Source organism: Lycorma delicatula, chromosome 1 (assembly GCF_047948215.1).
Source record: "Lycorma delicatula isolate Av1 chromosome 1, ASM4794821v1, whole genome shotgun sequence".
Taxonomy (NCBI): Eukaryota; Metazoa; Arthropoda; class Insecta; order Hemiptera; family Fulgoridae; genus Lycorma; species Lycorma delicatula.
In genome coordinates this window covers 328,034,351-328,049,112 of record NC_134455.1, presented here as the reverse complement: position 1 = coordinate 328,049,112, position 14,762 = coordinate 328,034,351, and the positions used below count along the sequence as shown (strand labels likewise).

General features: G+C 33.1%; 1 protein-coding gene across 8 annotated transcripts in view; it reads right to left on the bottom strand.

The window, feature by feature from the left end:
• mino (glycerol-3-phosphate acyltransferase mino) overlaps positions 1–14,762 on the bottom strand; it is a 155,345-nt gene that overhangs the window by 78,837 nt on the left and 61,746 nt on the right. The window contains exon 1 of one of the 8 annotated variants that reach the window (XM_075382112.1): positions 8,460–8,595. The exons of the other annotated variants lie outside the window; for them this stretch is intronic. Within the exon in view, the coding sequence (XP_075238227.1) occupies positions 8,460–8,531 (72 nt within the window). The 5' untranslated portion in view covers positions 8,532–8,595. Of the gene's footprint in view, positions 1–8,459; positions 8,596–14,762 lie in introns of those variants that run through there. 8 annotated transcript variants of the gene reach the window in all.

Here is a 14,762-nt window from a genome sequence, read left to right as displayed (position 1 = left end):
GCATTACAGCAACAATGTCTGTGCTGCGTTAAACATTCGGTTTTAATGTGGCGGATTGTAAGGAGGGCTGATCGCATGGCCACCAAGGAGACCAGACATGACCCCACTAATTTATTTTTGTGGGGGTATGTGAAAAACAATATTTATTTGGAGAAAATCCATGACATCAGTAGTCTACAGAAGAAGATTGTTTACATGCCAGCAAGTGTATGGGAAGAGCTGGATTACTCTCTGGACGTGTACAGGGCAATGAATGGTGCACATATCAAAGTATATTTAATACCAAAAACTTCAGAATTTACCCTTTCAGAATATTTACTCATGTAAGTAATTCTTCAGAAATAATGTAGTATAAATAATATTTGAAGCTGAGGAGTTTTTTATTAACACCCATATAGGAACAGATTGGTCAGTTAACTTCATTTGTCTCTTAAAAATACTGAATTCCGCTGCCAATCAAGAATATGCATAGTACGCTCTCAATAACAAAACTTAACTTCATTTAAAATCCCAGCGATCTCAGTTGCTGAATATGACTATTTGTAGCCTATCAGTGTGAGTTTCCCAGCTCAATCTACAGAGCAGTACACAAAATATTTTGTTTTGGCAATAATTGTTTAGGTTAATAATTATTGTGCTTTATCTTGGCAGAAGTGTCAGCAGTTCATGAATATTCTGTCACATGGAGGGTGTCTTCCTCTGTGGGGTCAGGAATTCATGAATATTAGTTTCTACTCTTTCCAAGTGCACTACTTGTGTATTGTTCCAAGATGGCTAACAAAGGAAGACTGATTGTTGAACAGCACGTAAAGACTGTGTTGTTTTTAAATGAAACGAAAAGTATGGTGCTTAAACAAAGTCGGTTTTGTTCCCCTTTTCCAACTCGGTGGTCGCCCTCATTTAAAACAATACGTATAGTTTACACAAAATTTAATAGTGATAGATCAGTATTTGAGAGTAAGTGCGACCAGCCTGCTGATGTTCTCCACAATTTCCACAGAATGTTGAAGCTGTCAGAGCAGCATTGCTGAGGAGCCCGGGCAAATCAACAAGAAAAGCAGCTGCACGAATTGGGATTTCTAGGTGATCTAATTGTGCTGCTAATTTTAAAAACCAATTTGCTTTTGTATCCGTAAAAAATAACAGTTTTGCCTAAATTAACAGTTGACAACAAACATCAAAGAATTCGTTCAACGAGCTGTGTACCAAGATGTATTGTTGAACAATGTTTGGTTTTAGATGAGGCAGATTTTCACCAAGACAAGGTTGTTAATAAATAAAATGTTCGTTTTCACGTGCTTCATGAAAAGGTGCATCACACTCCAAGAATTACAGTACGGGCCACAATCTCAAGCCATGGGGTAATAGGGCCATTCTTTTTTGGACAGTGAACATTGAGTGTTATCTAAACATGCTGCGTAAGAAGCTGAGCAATTTTGTTCCTCAGCTTCTTAGGTTTCAATAAGAAAATGAGTGTTTCATGCGGGATGGAGTCAGACCACACACAGCTAATGTTATTTTAGACTTTCTGCAAGAAACTTTTAACCCAAATGTCATTTCAAACCGATTTTCCTATCGTTTTGCGCTTGGACAGAACTGGCCCCCGAACAGTCCTGATCTGAATCCATATGATTATTTTCTTTGGGGCTTTCTAAAGGAAAAGATTTTCCCTAAACATCCTCGTACAGAGATGGAACTGCGAGAGCTGATCATTGAGGCGTGCAATGAAATAACAGAGGATATGTGTTGTCAAGTTATTAAAAACATAGGAGTCTGTGTTAAATAAGTTGTTAGACAAGATGATGGTCATATTGAACACGTGATAAGCTGAACATAATTTCCAAGTTATAGTAAACACGTTGTATTTTACTCTTCTGTATTGCGATTCAGATAAATATTGTTTAACAAAACCAACTGTTGGATCATTTCGTGCGCCACCCTGTATTACCAACATAGAAGCCTAGGAACTTGATTATAAACTTCATGCAATACAAGACCTCTAAGAAAATGGATGCTGTTTGTGTAATTTGACTGAATTTGTTGTTTTGAATATGAAGTATTAATTTTTTTAAAGAGTATTAATGAAGCCTATTCTTCAGATATCAGTTGTTTCTAGTAAGTTTCAAATGACCTGTCAGTTTTATTTTGCATACTAAGAGACAGGGTTTTTAATTAAAACTCTGTCATCAGCAAAGACTATATTTTCATCCATTACACTTACTAGTAAACAACATTAGATTACTAGTAATCTTGAACAAAAGGTTGCAAAATAGATTCTGTAGCTCTCCCATATAAGTTTGTTGTTGGGGTCATTTTGGTAATTTATGACAGGACATATTGGATTGTTGGACTTTGTATTTTTGGAAAGGCTTAATGGGTGGGACTTTAGGGTGAATTTACAGTAAATTTTTCTATGTCAGGCGTTTGATTATTAAGATGTCTTCAATCATAGTTTGGAATTAGTTATTTGGATTCTGACTAGATCCGGTAATTTTTTTTATGAACAAATCAAAGAAACCAACAGTTTAATATATCAGTGTGATTCTCTAGATAACTGTTATGTTCTCTTGAATGAACTGATTAATGATGTCATTTATTCGTATTTTTCTTATAATTCTTTATCTGTATCGATTTTAAAGTAATGGTGTTGCTTTAAATAGCTGTGGGGATGGATATGGTTACATTTTTACTTTGTGTAAAAGGATTTTGTGTCTTGAATTCAGCCATGTGTATTATGTTTTAGAGTTAAGGGTAATTTTCATAAAAACAAATTTCTTTGTCGTGTAACATAAATAAATTATGATTAAAAAGTTTTCTTTTACCGATTGTTTCATCACTTAAGTATGTTGGATTTCTTAAATTTACAGTTTGTTGGAAAATTTTTATGTATAGCGAGTGTAAATGGTGGTTTTTATTTCATTGTTTCAGCCAAGAATTGTTAAGGGGAAGGATGAAGTTAAATGGCAGGTTAACTCTTCTCCATGTATCTTCATATAAGAATGTGACAATATTAAAAACAAATTTATCATTCATTATCTTCTACATGCATATTCTGTAGTTTATTTCTCAATTTGACTATTATTTCCTTTTTTTCAATAAACAAGATTTCAATTTTACCCTGACCTTCCAAAGGTTATTAATATTTGCTCAAGCTAATAATAGAAAAAAAAAAAAAACATACATTTGTTACGACGTAATCTAAATTTTTTAATTCCATTGACAACAATCTGTGTTTAGACTGCACGTGAATGTTAACTGAGAATTTTTATCAGAAAGGTTACATTTATTACAACAGATTACAGATAAACTGATTTATTAGTCAATATTATAAAATAATTAAAAATATTCTTCATTATAACAGTTTAGAAATTACAATATGAGTTCGCAAATGAGTATTCAAAATATAAAAAAGTGATATAGTGCAAAAACCATCTGAAAATTCACTGAATTACTTTGATAATCCTCGCATTCTTTTAGTGGTAGAGATATTAAAGTGAGGGAAAGGAATATGGATCCAGATTAATAGATTTACACTGATAAAAAATTTCAATAAACCAGAATCATAAAAAAGAGATTATTTAAAAGACTCAATAAAATAGAGAAAATCATAATAAGTATTTCACTAATTTAAAATAAAATATTATAAGAGTACTTCGTTCTTCAAATGGAAACTAGGATAGGATTCAGAGCTAAAAGAGCTCAACACTCTTTTAGACACGCTCAATGAAAAATATTCAAAAATAATATAGGGGATCTCCATATAGGTATCAGTAAATATATTATTAATAAATTATTAAAAAGTGCAAATCCACCTAATCAGCAATTAATTTTGACTTCTCAAGATCTTCAGTCTTTAGACCATTGTCAGGAGATTACAATATCATTATAAAATAAAGTTACAGAATTAAAATATTAACCAGCCGTAACCGATTGCTAGTTATCAGTATACTGATTGAAATGTACAGTGTAATCTGGTGGAATAGAATAAAATCTACAGGAACCATGTTGTAAGAATTATATTTTATTTGAATCATCTGTTTACATCTATATTTAGGGCGTGTTTAAACAATTTATTACCTTTAAACAAATGTTTAAAGATGTTGTTTTTCTTCAAAAGAAAACATTAAAATTAAGTTAATCAATAATAAAGCACACATAGTCAAAACTGATAAAACAGGTTCACCTGTCATTACACACAAAGAACAATATCTAGAAAAAATTAAGCAATTTATAAATAATTATTTTACAAAAATCAAAAACCCCATAAAAATATACATTATATATATATAAAATTAAAATGTTAATCAATAAATCTAAATATGTAATACCAGATGATATACTAAAAAATAAATTCAAAAAATTATTAATACATATATGTACCATAAATGAAAGCTTTACCTAAAATACATAAAATTAATACACCAATAAGATCATTAATTGATTTTACCTGTTCACCAACATATCATTTAAGCAAATTTTTAGCAAATACATTAAAAAATCTAAATCAAACACATACACTTCAAAAAATGGTTATAATATTATAGATCTTATACATAAAATTAACATAATAATTCAAAATATATATCTTTAGATATTTGCAATATGTACTCTAATACAGACATAAAAAAACTTTAACAATCATAAAAAAAAAATCATTTAAAAAAACAATAAACATTTAAATATACAATACATTAACGAATTAATAGACATGATAAAATTATGTTGTGATTGTAGTTTTTTTACTTTTAATAACCAATTTTATAAACAACCATTTGGTTTGGCGCTGGGTGAACCATTATTGGCAATTATGACAGAAATATACCTACAATTTAGAAGATACTGATATTAAAAAATTCCTAACTCAACATGATATTATGTTATACAAATGTTGATGACACCATAATCATATATAATGAAAAATTTTAAAACGAGTCAGGTACAATATAAATAAATTCAATAAAATTGATAAACACAAAATTTACCAAGTAAATATAAAATGACAATCGTTTAAATTTTTTAGTTATAAAAATATATAACAATAAAATAAATAAAAAAATAAAATTAGTTATATATATCGCAAACCTTCTTTAAACGATACAATAATTAACTTCAATTCATTTCAACCACGGTCCCAAAAGATGACTGTTTTTAATGGACTTTTATATAGAGCAATACATTAACTCAATCATGATAAAGTTTCTTTAAACAAAGAAATAGAAGTAATTAAAAATATTGCTATTACTAAAGGTTGTAATATTAATACTATAAACAATAAAATTAATACAACTAGGAAATGAAAAGTTGTATAAAATAATTAACATAACACCTACATATACTACAAATAATAAATTAAATATATTAATAACAAATATAATAAGATATGATATAATAATGATGATAATCTTGATAAACAAGGGTTATATAGTTTGGGTTGTGAAGATTGTAACATGATATACACTGGTATGACCAATCATAAATTCTCTACATGCGCAAAAGAACACATGGATAGTATAAAAAACAATAAACCAGAAAATTCTAACTGCTAAACATATATTAGATAATGGTCATACATACAACCCAAATACTTTTATGAAAATTTTAGACATTTATTAAATTTATAAAAATCTTATAATTATTATAAAACATCTAATTTAGCAAAATATCACAATATTTACTTAATAAACGTAAACATCTAATCAATGAGCAAAAATTTTTTAAAGATGACAAATTGTTTAAACACGCCCTAAATATAGATATAATGGGATAATAATTCAAATAAAATATCATTATTACAACATGGTTCCCGTTGATTTTATTTCATTCCACCAGATTACACTGAACATTTCAATCAGTATACTGATAACTAGCAATCAGTCATGAATGCTTAATATTTTATTTCTTTAACTTTATTTTATAACAATATTTTAATCTCCTGATGATGGTCTAAGGACTGAAAGATCTTCAGAAGTCAAAATTAATTGCTGGTAAGGGGTGGATTTGCACTTTTTAATAATTTAAATATCAGCGGTAACCATGTTTGAGAAATTAACTATACAAATAAATCTAAGGGTTTAAATAATATAAGTAAGCACAATCTTCAAACTACAATTCAAGATTACACTAGAGTACAAAAAATTTAAGAGTACAAATAATCAAGCACAAAAATAAATACTTTTCTAGCCAATTTAAATGATAGTATGATTTGTACACAAATGGAATGGAACAAAACAAAAGAAATGAAATGTAGTAGAAATAACAAAGATGGACCACTGAATGTGAAAATAGGAGGAGAAAAGATTATGGAGGTAGAAGAATTTTGTTATTTGGGAAGTAAAATTACTAAAGATGGACGAAGCAGGAGCGATATAAAATGCCGAATAGCACAAGCTAAACGAGCCTTCAGTAAGAAATATAATTTGTTTACATCAAAAATGAATTTAAATGTCAGGAAAAGATTTTTGAAAGTGTATGTTTGGAGTGTCGCTTTATATGGAAGTGAAACTTGGACAATCGGAGTATCTGAGAAGAAAAGTTTAGAAGCTTTTGAAATGTGGTGCTATAGGAGAATGTTAAAAATCAGATGGGTGGATAAAGTGACAAATGAAGAGGTATTGCGGCAAATAGATGAAGAAAGTAGCATTTGGAAAAATATAGTTAAAAGAAGAGACAGACTTATAGGCCACATACTAAGGCATCCTGGAATAGTCGCTTTAATATTGGAAGGACAGGTAGAAGGGAAAAATTGTGCAGGCAGGCAATGTTTGGAATATGTAAAACAAATTGTTAGGGTGTAGGATGTAGGGGATATACCGAAATGAAACTACTAGCACTAGGTAGGGAATCTTGGAGAGCTGCATCAAACCAGTCAAATGACTGAAGACAAAAAAAAAAAAAAAAAAAAAAAAAACAAATGGAATGAGTTATCACACCATGAATATCTATTGTCCAGGTTTTAAATAAAGGATAATGAAGAAACAAAATTTGAGAGGAGTATCCCCTGATTAGCAGAATTAAAAATGATGTTGAATATGATAGATTAATCACAAAGGATCAATGAAAATGAGTCTAATTTAAAAACTGATAAATTTATTAAATTATTCGCATCACTTCAATGTAGTTGTATTACACAATGCAACTTAAAAATAGAAACCCACAAATCAAGAATTTAATGGATATTGAAAGACTTACTGAACTTAAAGAGAACTGATTAAAGAAAAGAATATATAGCGAAAAGAAACAAAAACTAGAGAGACTACACAAAAATATAATTATAATAAATAGTACAAATATTTTATAAAAACAAGTACAAAAGGTTATAAAGCTAAAAACCTTTTAACTCTTTGATGATCTGGTATATTTAAAAACATCATCAAACCTTAATTCAATAGTGTGGAAATTTATTAAAATTATTGATAAAACAAGATCAAGAAATTAGTGTGTTAGTTTTTTTTCAATCTTTCTCAAAATGTAGGATAGGGAAATTTATATCTAAAAAATAACTGATGGGCTCACCCATTTATAATCTTCAGGGTAAGGTATTTTTACAATACTATGAGAATTCAGATTTGTAGTGGAGATTTTACTTTGAAAAACAATAAAAATAATATACCGGAATGTCTTCACTGAGGACAACATACACTCCTACAGAAAGGCAACACAAGAAAATATAATACATTCTTACTCTTACCTACAAACTACACTTCAATCTACTATAGTGTGAAAAATATAAACAGAATAAATCATTTGATTTTGTAGACCTCATATATGTTACGTAAACAAGAAGCACACTTTCAGAATTATACTCATACTAAAACTCAACAGAAAAGCAAAATGAAAATGAAATGACTCACTTTACTGTGAATTGATTCATAAAACTAACTAAATACTTATACCACAACATTCAATGAAGAGCAGAGTGAAGCGAGTTCATCCGAATGAATATAATGTTTATCATGAAATAAGACTACCATTCACCTCGTCAGAAAAAGGAAGATTACTGAAAATGACATTTCAAAGTAATTTAAATATACATAAAATTTTGTTCTGAAACATCTTCCACTATGAATTCCAATATCAAACATATTAATGAAAGAGCAACTTAATATTTAATGGACAATACAATAATCAATCTTACAGAAATACACAATTAGCAAATAATGAGAAGATTCAAGTTAGATGCTAAAATATCATATTCTACACATTCATATAGTGAGATTCACTAATAAATGATACATAAAAAAAGTTACCATTACTTTTAAACAATACAAATACAAATATATATATTTTTTTAAACAAAACACTATATAAGACAAGTTTTATAATAATAACAAGCTAAACACTAAACATAAGATCAGATCCAACAGAAGCACTTTTAAAAAAATAAAAATGTAAATTAAACCTATTCTGGGTGTCAACTAAACCCCAATTCTAATTTTACAATCACAATCATTTATCATTACCTTACAATTAATATCATCCCACCACGATCTCGTATATATGTACGGATTTGAATGCATATGTTGTTGCTCCATTGATAGATAGCATCAGTAATGTTACCCCCACCACCTTACAGCTGACATCCTACACACTAGCTATAACCAACTATTACTATTACCACCACTACAAATGCAGGTCAGTCTATAATTAGAACTCAAATAAAAACATTTCTACATCATTCTTCACCTCTTTCTTTACAGCAATATTTTTTTGTTATACAATACAGAATGTCACATACTGCATATACAAACTGAATTGGAGACCAGTATTCAATGCTTGACCCAAATATCAGTCAGCAAGTTCAAACTGATCTAAATTATCATGAAAACAGATTTTTAAAAAATTATAATATAAAATACTCAAGACTAAACCACAATCTTTTATTAGCCAATGCTTGACCACTTGTAACTGAAATAAATGAATCCAAACAACCATTTACAAAGGTAGTTGATAATACTATAAAGTCATAAATTTTTATCCTTCTCAGTTGTATATATCTGGCTAGATGCCTACAGGACAAAGAAACTGAATCCATTTTCCTTTATCACAGACATACATCTAATTACAAAAATATGGTTTGACAGTTATAATTCTAAATTGTAATTTTTTTTCAACAGCTGAGTTGTGTTTGTAATATATACTACAGTAACTAAACCCTTGGAGCTTTGTACTTATATTGATAAATTATAGAAATATAAAATAAATTTATATAGGAATGCAGAATTTTAGTCAGGTAAATATTTTTACTCCATCCTATAGGCATCCAGTTCCCAGAATAAGCAAGGGCACAATTTAGCAAATCAATTTATTTGCTAAATTGCTACTTTCCAAGTAGTCATTTATTCTTAAAAAATAACAGTAACCAACTCTGTCAAACCAAACAATAGATTATTTTTGTGAAGCTCAGTGCAATATTTCACTGTACAAGAAAGGGACTTTCACTTAATACAAGGGAAGGTTAAGATGTAAAGGAAATTTTTTTATTTTCCTTCCAATCACATGTCTTGCAATACTAACAGTTCTGCAATAAATAATAACCTCATATCACCTGTTCATTGGAAGTAATGTTTCTTTGTGAATGTATTTAAAAGAAACATAAAATAGGTGTTCCTTTGTCTGATCATACCAAGAATGAAATTTAAGTTTCTTAGGGGTGAAAAACCCAAAAATTATTATTCATAGAATAAAGCAGCATATGGAGAGGATTGTGGAAGCAAAATTTATGAAATGATTGATCGCTTTAAAAAAGAGAGGATGGATTTCTTTATGCGATGAAATATGGAAAGATAAGTCTTACATTTCAAAGAATAATGACAATATTGAAGCAGTTTAACAAAAATGATTCAAAACAGTGTATGAATTAAAGTTGATGAGATTGCAAGTGAGTCGAATATAAAGGTCCAACATTAATTATGACTCAGCATTTTCAATCACTCACAATTCTTTAAACTCATGGAAAGTCTGTGCTTGCGGGAAACAAATCAACTGGCTGATATTCACAAAGAGAATCATTTAAAAATTTCTCAGCTTTTGAAATGTTATGAAGATGGAGTTTCATTTCTATAGTGTATAATCATGAATGGGAGAAGGGTCTATCACTTATACTTCAGAGAGTAACTGACAAAGTTAGTCAAGAAACATCCTTTATCTCCAATGGAAAAAATTCATAATTCACATATTTGCAAAAAAGGAATCATCCATTTTTATCGACTTTCCATTTAAAGGTTAGGTAGTGGCTATCTACCAGTAAAGAGTTATTTCTACTGGTAACCTTTTAACTCAACTAACTTATAACTACTAAGTTTTAGTTGGTAGTTATGTCTACCTGAGATGAACAATACAACATTTTTATCCATATTTAAAGTTAGATGGTTAGATGGTCCATCTAGTGAATAATCTTTCTAACTACTATCATAGAAGTTTGAGTTCCTTTTAAATAATTATTTTCAGATACAGAAAACGTTGTATGACCTGTGAAAAGGGTTGCAATGAATGGTTCAAGATTTTAAGGAAGGTCATTAAAAAACAATAAGAAAACAACTCTTCCTAAGGCACCCAACATTTTAATTTTGAAGCAAGTATCTCAATTTTACATGAGTATTCCTAATAAAAGATGATTTTAACAACCTGTTAACAATTTGGTAAGGTATGACTTCAATCAATTATAAGCAGTTCTTCTGATACCGTATTACTATGTTTTTTCATCAGTAAAAAATGTGGAACTAAATCGAATTATTAATTGAAATAGCAAAAAATTAAGTGTTTTGATTTTGTTACCTATATAATTTCAAATACTTTCTAAAAACTGGGAAATGTCTGCTAGATAGAAATTTCTTTCAAAAAAACATGCTGAAAGCTTGTTCATACATTATGCTTCTCAACAAATATTAAAGGCTATTTTCATACTTTTACAAATGCTTCAGAAAATATGTACAATATAAAAATTGGCTTATAATTTTGAAAATTAAAACCCAACCTTTTTTTAGGGAGGGGAATAAAAATAGAAGTCTATATGGAGATGGGAAATACTCCACTGTTGAAAGAGTCAATCCCAATGAGACCAGCCTTATTACTACGAGATGTAAAAAATCAGATGGTGATAGATGACTCCCGTTAAAGCCCAACAGGGCAAGGAACAGCGGGGGGGGGGGCAAGGAAGCGTCACAAGGAGAATATCTTCCCCTAAGGGGTTGGGATGTTGAAAGAGTCATTCTCTGGTCCCTTGAATGCATTTCCAGACAGTTCTGTGGCTTCTTGGTTTGCTATTAGTGTTATTGGCTGTCAGTTGCATGTATACCTACTAATAGTGTCAAGATCTGCTGATTGCATACTGTGGCTGCTCTTTAGAGTCATATATAGACTCATTACTTGCTCCTCATTTGTGGTGTATAAGGCACAGATTTCTGCAAACATGTACCTGCCTCTCCAAAACGAACAGGTGGCAACAACTTCTGGTCGTAAGCTCCTGTAATGAGTAATGGAATATTCCTGCTAGACCTACTTGCGTTATTTTCAGAACGAGGGCCATAATCTGTGGTTATTATATAACTGATCCAGAAGAAGCTAAGAGTGACAAGCACAAAGAGTGGCAGGAGAATACCTCAGGTCTCCAGCTGCTCGTACTCGCTGCGGGCAGTCGTCAAAACTGTGGGCTTGCCCAAAGTTTATGTAGGAGGAAGACAGCAAGAACAGGATTAGTCATGGCTAATCCCGTGGTAAAAGGGAAGTCAGCCAGGTCAAGAAACCAGAGGTGTTTATCAACAAGTCGGAGGGTTTCACCAAGACAAGTACCGACCTCAAGAAGAACTTTCAAGCTGCCCTTCATGACAGCCTTAAGGCCTTAAGATTAGGGACATAAACAAGACCAACAAGGATCTAGTTGTGGTAGCAAATAACAAGGAGACAGTCCAAGTCATCCACGACTCTCCTGCAATGAAGAAGCCTGAGGTCAAGGTTGACCCATGACCTCAAGCGCGGTCGTAGGCCCACTGTCGTAATCTATGACATGGGAGATCGCAGTCTCTCTTCAAGACAGGAAAGCGTGATGCCCCACGATATCACAGTGTGTTCGAGTTAGGCGCTGGTCTTTCTGTCTGAGGGTAGAATCTTTTTGGACTTCGCATCCTGCCGCGTCAAGGAGTACCTTGACATGCAGTGATACTTCAATGTTGTTTTTTCGGCCACAGGGCCAAGTTCTGTAGGTATGCATCAGTCTGCGAGCATTGTAGTGAGGAGGGTTACAAGCGTGACAATTGTCTTCAGAAAAAAGAGGCTCCGACTTGCGTTAACTGTAAAAGGTTGCGCAAGAGTCATAGGCACTCCGTAAATAGCTAGGAGTGTGGTTCTTATAAGAGAGCAGTCGAGATTTATTTCAAATTTCTCATTATTTCATTTTTATTTTATATTTTTTATTTTTTATTTCATTTTTCTATCGGATCTCCCAATCCAGGATGGAGTTGTAATAGACAAAGTTCGTGTCCTCATACTTCTGATGAACAATCTGTTTCCAGATGACACTGAGGTTAACGAAACCTCTTATCATCAACGTGTTCGAAGGGAAGTTGTAGGTTTTCGTGAGAATTTGTCTTCTGAGCAGATTACTGAGGCAGAAGTCCGCCGCCAAGTAATTTGTAGCCTGGCTAGAATTAAAGCTCCCGGATATACTGTATCACAGTGGAATTCCTTGTTCGAACGTTGCCAGTGATTCTTGGTCCCCTGAATAGGGTTTTTAATAGGATGCTTTTGCTGAATATCCCTCAGCGTGTTGGAAACGTGACGAATTGAAACTGCTCCTAAAGGATAGCGACAAGGACCCCACTGTAAGTTCTTCTTACTGGCCTCTGAAGCGCTTACCTATAATAGGTAAGGTTTTCGATAAGACCTTATACCTCCGCATTAATAGTAAGTTGACTTCTAACCGTATGCTGATGGACGACCAGTGTGGTTTTCGCCCTGGCAAGGGCACAGAGGACGCTATTCTTACAGTAATGGATTTGGCTTCGACCAGCGAGTGCAAGTATGTACTCGGCGTCTTTTTGTAAAAATTCGGGGCCCTCAATAACTTGTGATTGCCCTATGCCTTGTTTCAATTGCAGCAGCGTGGCTGCACACAAAATGAAATTAAGAATTTCTCGAGCTATTTCAGCGACAGACCGTCGTCCGTGACTGCGCCTTTGAAGTAGTAAAGACCCTGTCAAAAGGTTGTCCACAGGGCAGTGTTTTAGGTCCACTCGTCTAAGGAGTGGACCTAAAGGGAAGGGTCGTTGAATTCTACTCTCTAATGCGGTTGCGGTAGCCCAGTGGCTGCCGCATCATGGCTTATACCGACGATGGGTTACTGCTTGATGAGAAGCTTCAATTCAGGGAGTTGTTTGTCGCAAGGAAGGCTATAGATGCCTTCTTTGGTGTTCGTAGGGTCATCCATTTCGATTGGGGGTTGAATTATTCTACCATTCGTATTCTTTACAAAGATGTGTGCGAGGCCATAATGTTGTATGCTGCGCCCATCTGGGCTCATCGTTTATAATTCCAATTGGAGACATTTATTTATAGAGAGTTATTATAGAGACATTTTATTGCGAGCCCAGCGTCTTCTATTGTTAGCTGTTGTTGGAAGCTACAGAACTGTCTCGAAAGAGGCAGTCTCTGTGATCGCCGGCATAAAATCCATTGACATTTTAGCTACGGAACGTAGCAAGCGGTATGTTTCTATAAACTTCTGGGCGTATGCGAGAAATCGAAGACCAAGGTTTTGACTCTTGGCAAGTTAGGTGGAACGATTCTTCTACTGATCGATACACGCATGGTATATTTACAAATGTTGGGGAGCTGCGAGCAATTAGGTGGGTCTCCCCCCCAACCGGTACACAACTCAATTCCTTTCAGGACATGATGCTTTTAGGAATAGTTTGGCTAGGTTTGATTTGACTGATTCGGGCGTGTGCCCGAAGTGTAAGGTCGATGACACTGCAGACTATGTCTTTATGTTTGTCCCCGGTACGAGGCTGAACGTACCAGAGTTGTTAGGGAGCTCGAGAGAGTAAATTCCTTTCTTGATCTGCGAGTCAACTGGAAGATTCGCTGAGAATATTCCATTCTCAGCATGGCTGGCTTCCTTCGTTTCCTCGCCCTGAGCAGAACAACTGAAGAGGTATAAGTAGAGTAACACCCCGGGTGGCTAGGGACTGCATAGACAGTTGAATGGCTGGAGGTAGGCTTGTTAGCATCGAGCCACAGTTAATCAGTAAAAGTAATGGTGATTATAGTTAACTGTCAGTGGAACGACGACTGCACTGCCGAGGGAATGGGTAACCATGCAGCCGTGAGGTGTAGCGACATCTCGACGATGGCAGTAAATGAAAATAAATGTCACACGGGACTCTGTGATAGAGCTGTGTGGGAGTAGGAGGTCTGTCCGCCTCTCCCTGGTAGACCAGACCGGAGTCCATAAATGAAACCAAGTCAGGGATATTAACTGAAAGTTTAGTTCACTAAGGGAACTAGAAATAAATTTCGTTGTTGCGTATAATAACATTTTTGGTGGTCTGTTATTTATTCAATTGCCTCGAATATTATGAGACAATTTCGCACAAATTGGCTCTGTAAAGAGTAGAACTAGGCGCGGGGTTCGTGCTTTCGCGAACTAGTTAGCCAGTTAGGGGTTAGCTAGTTCAGAGGGGAACGATGTAGGGCATTCAAGATGTGCGGATGAGGCCTGCAGTGAAGGTAAAACCTGAGTTATAAATCACTGATGTAAATACCTACCA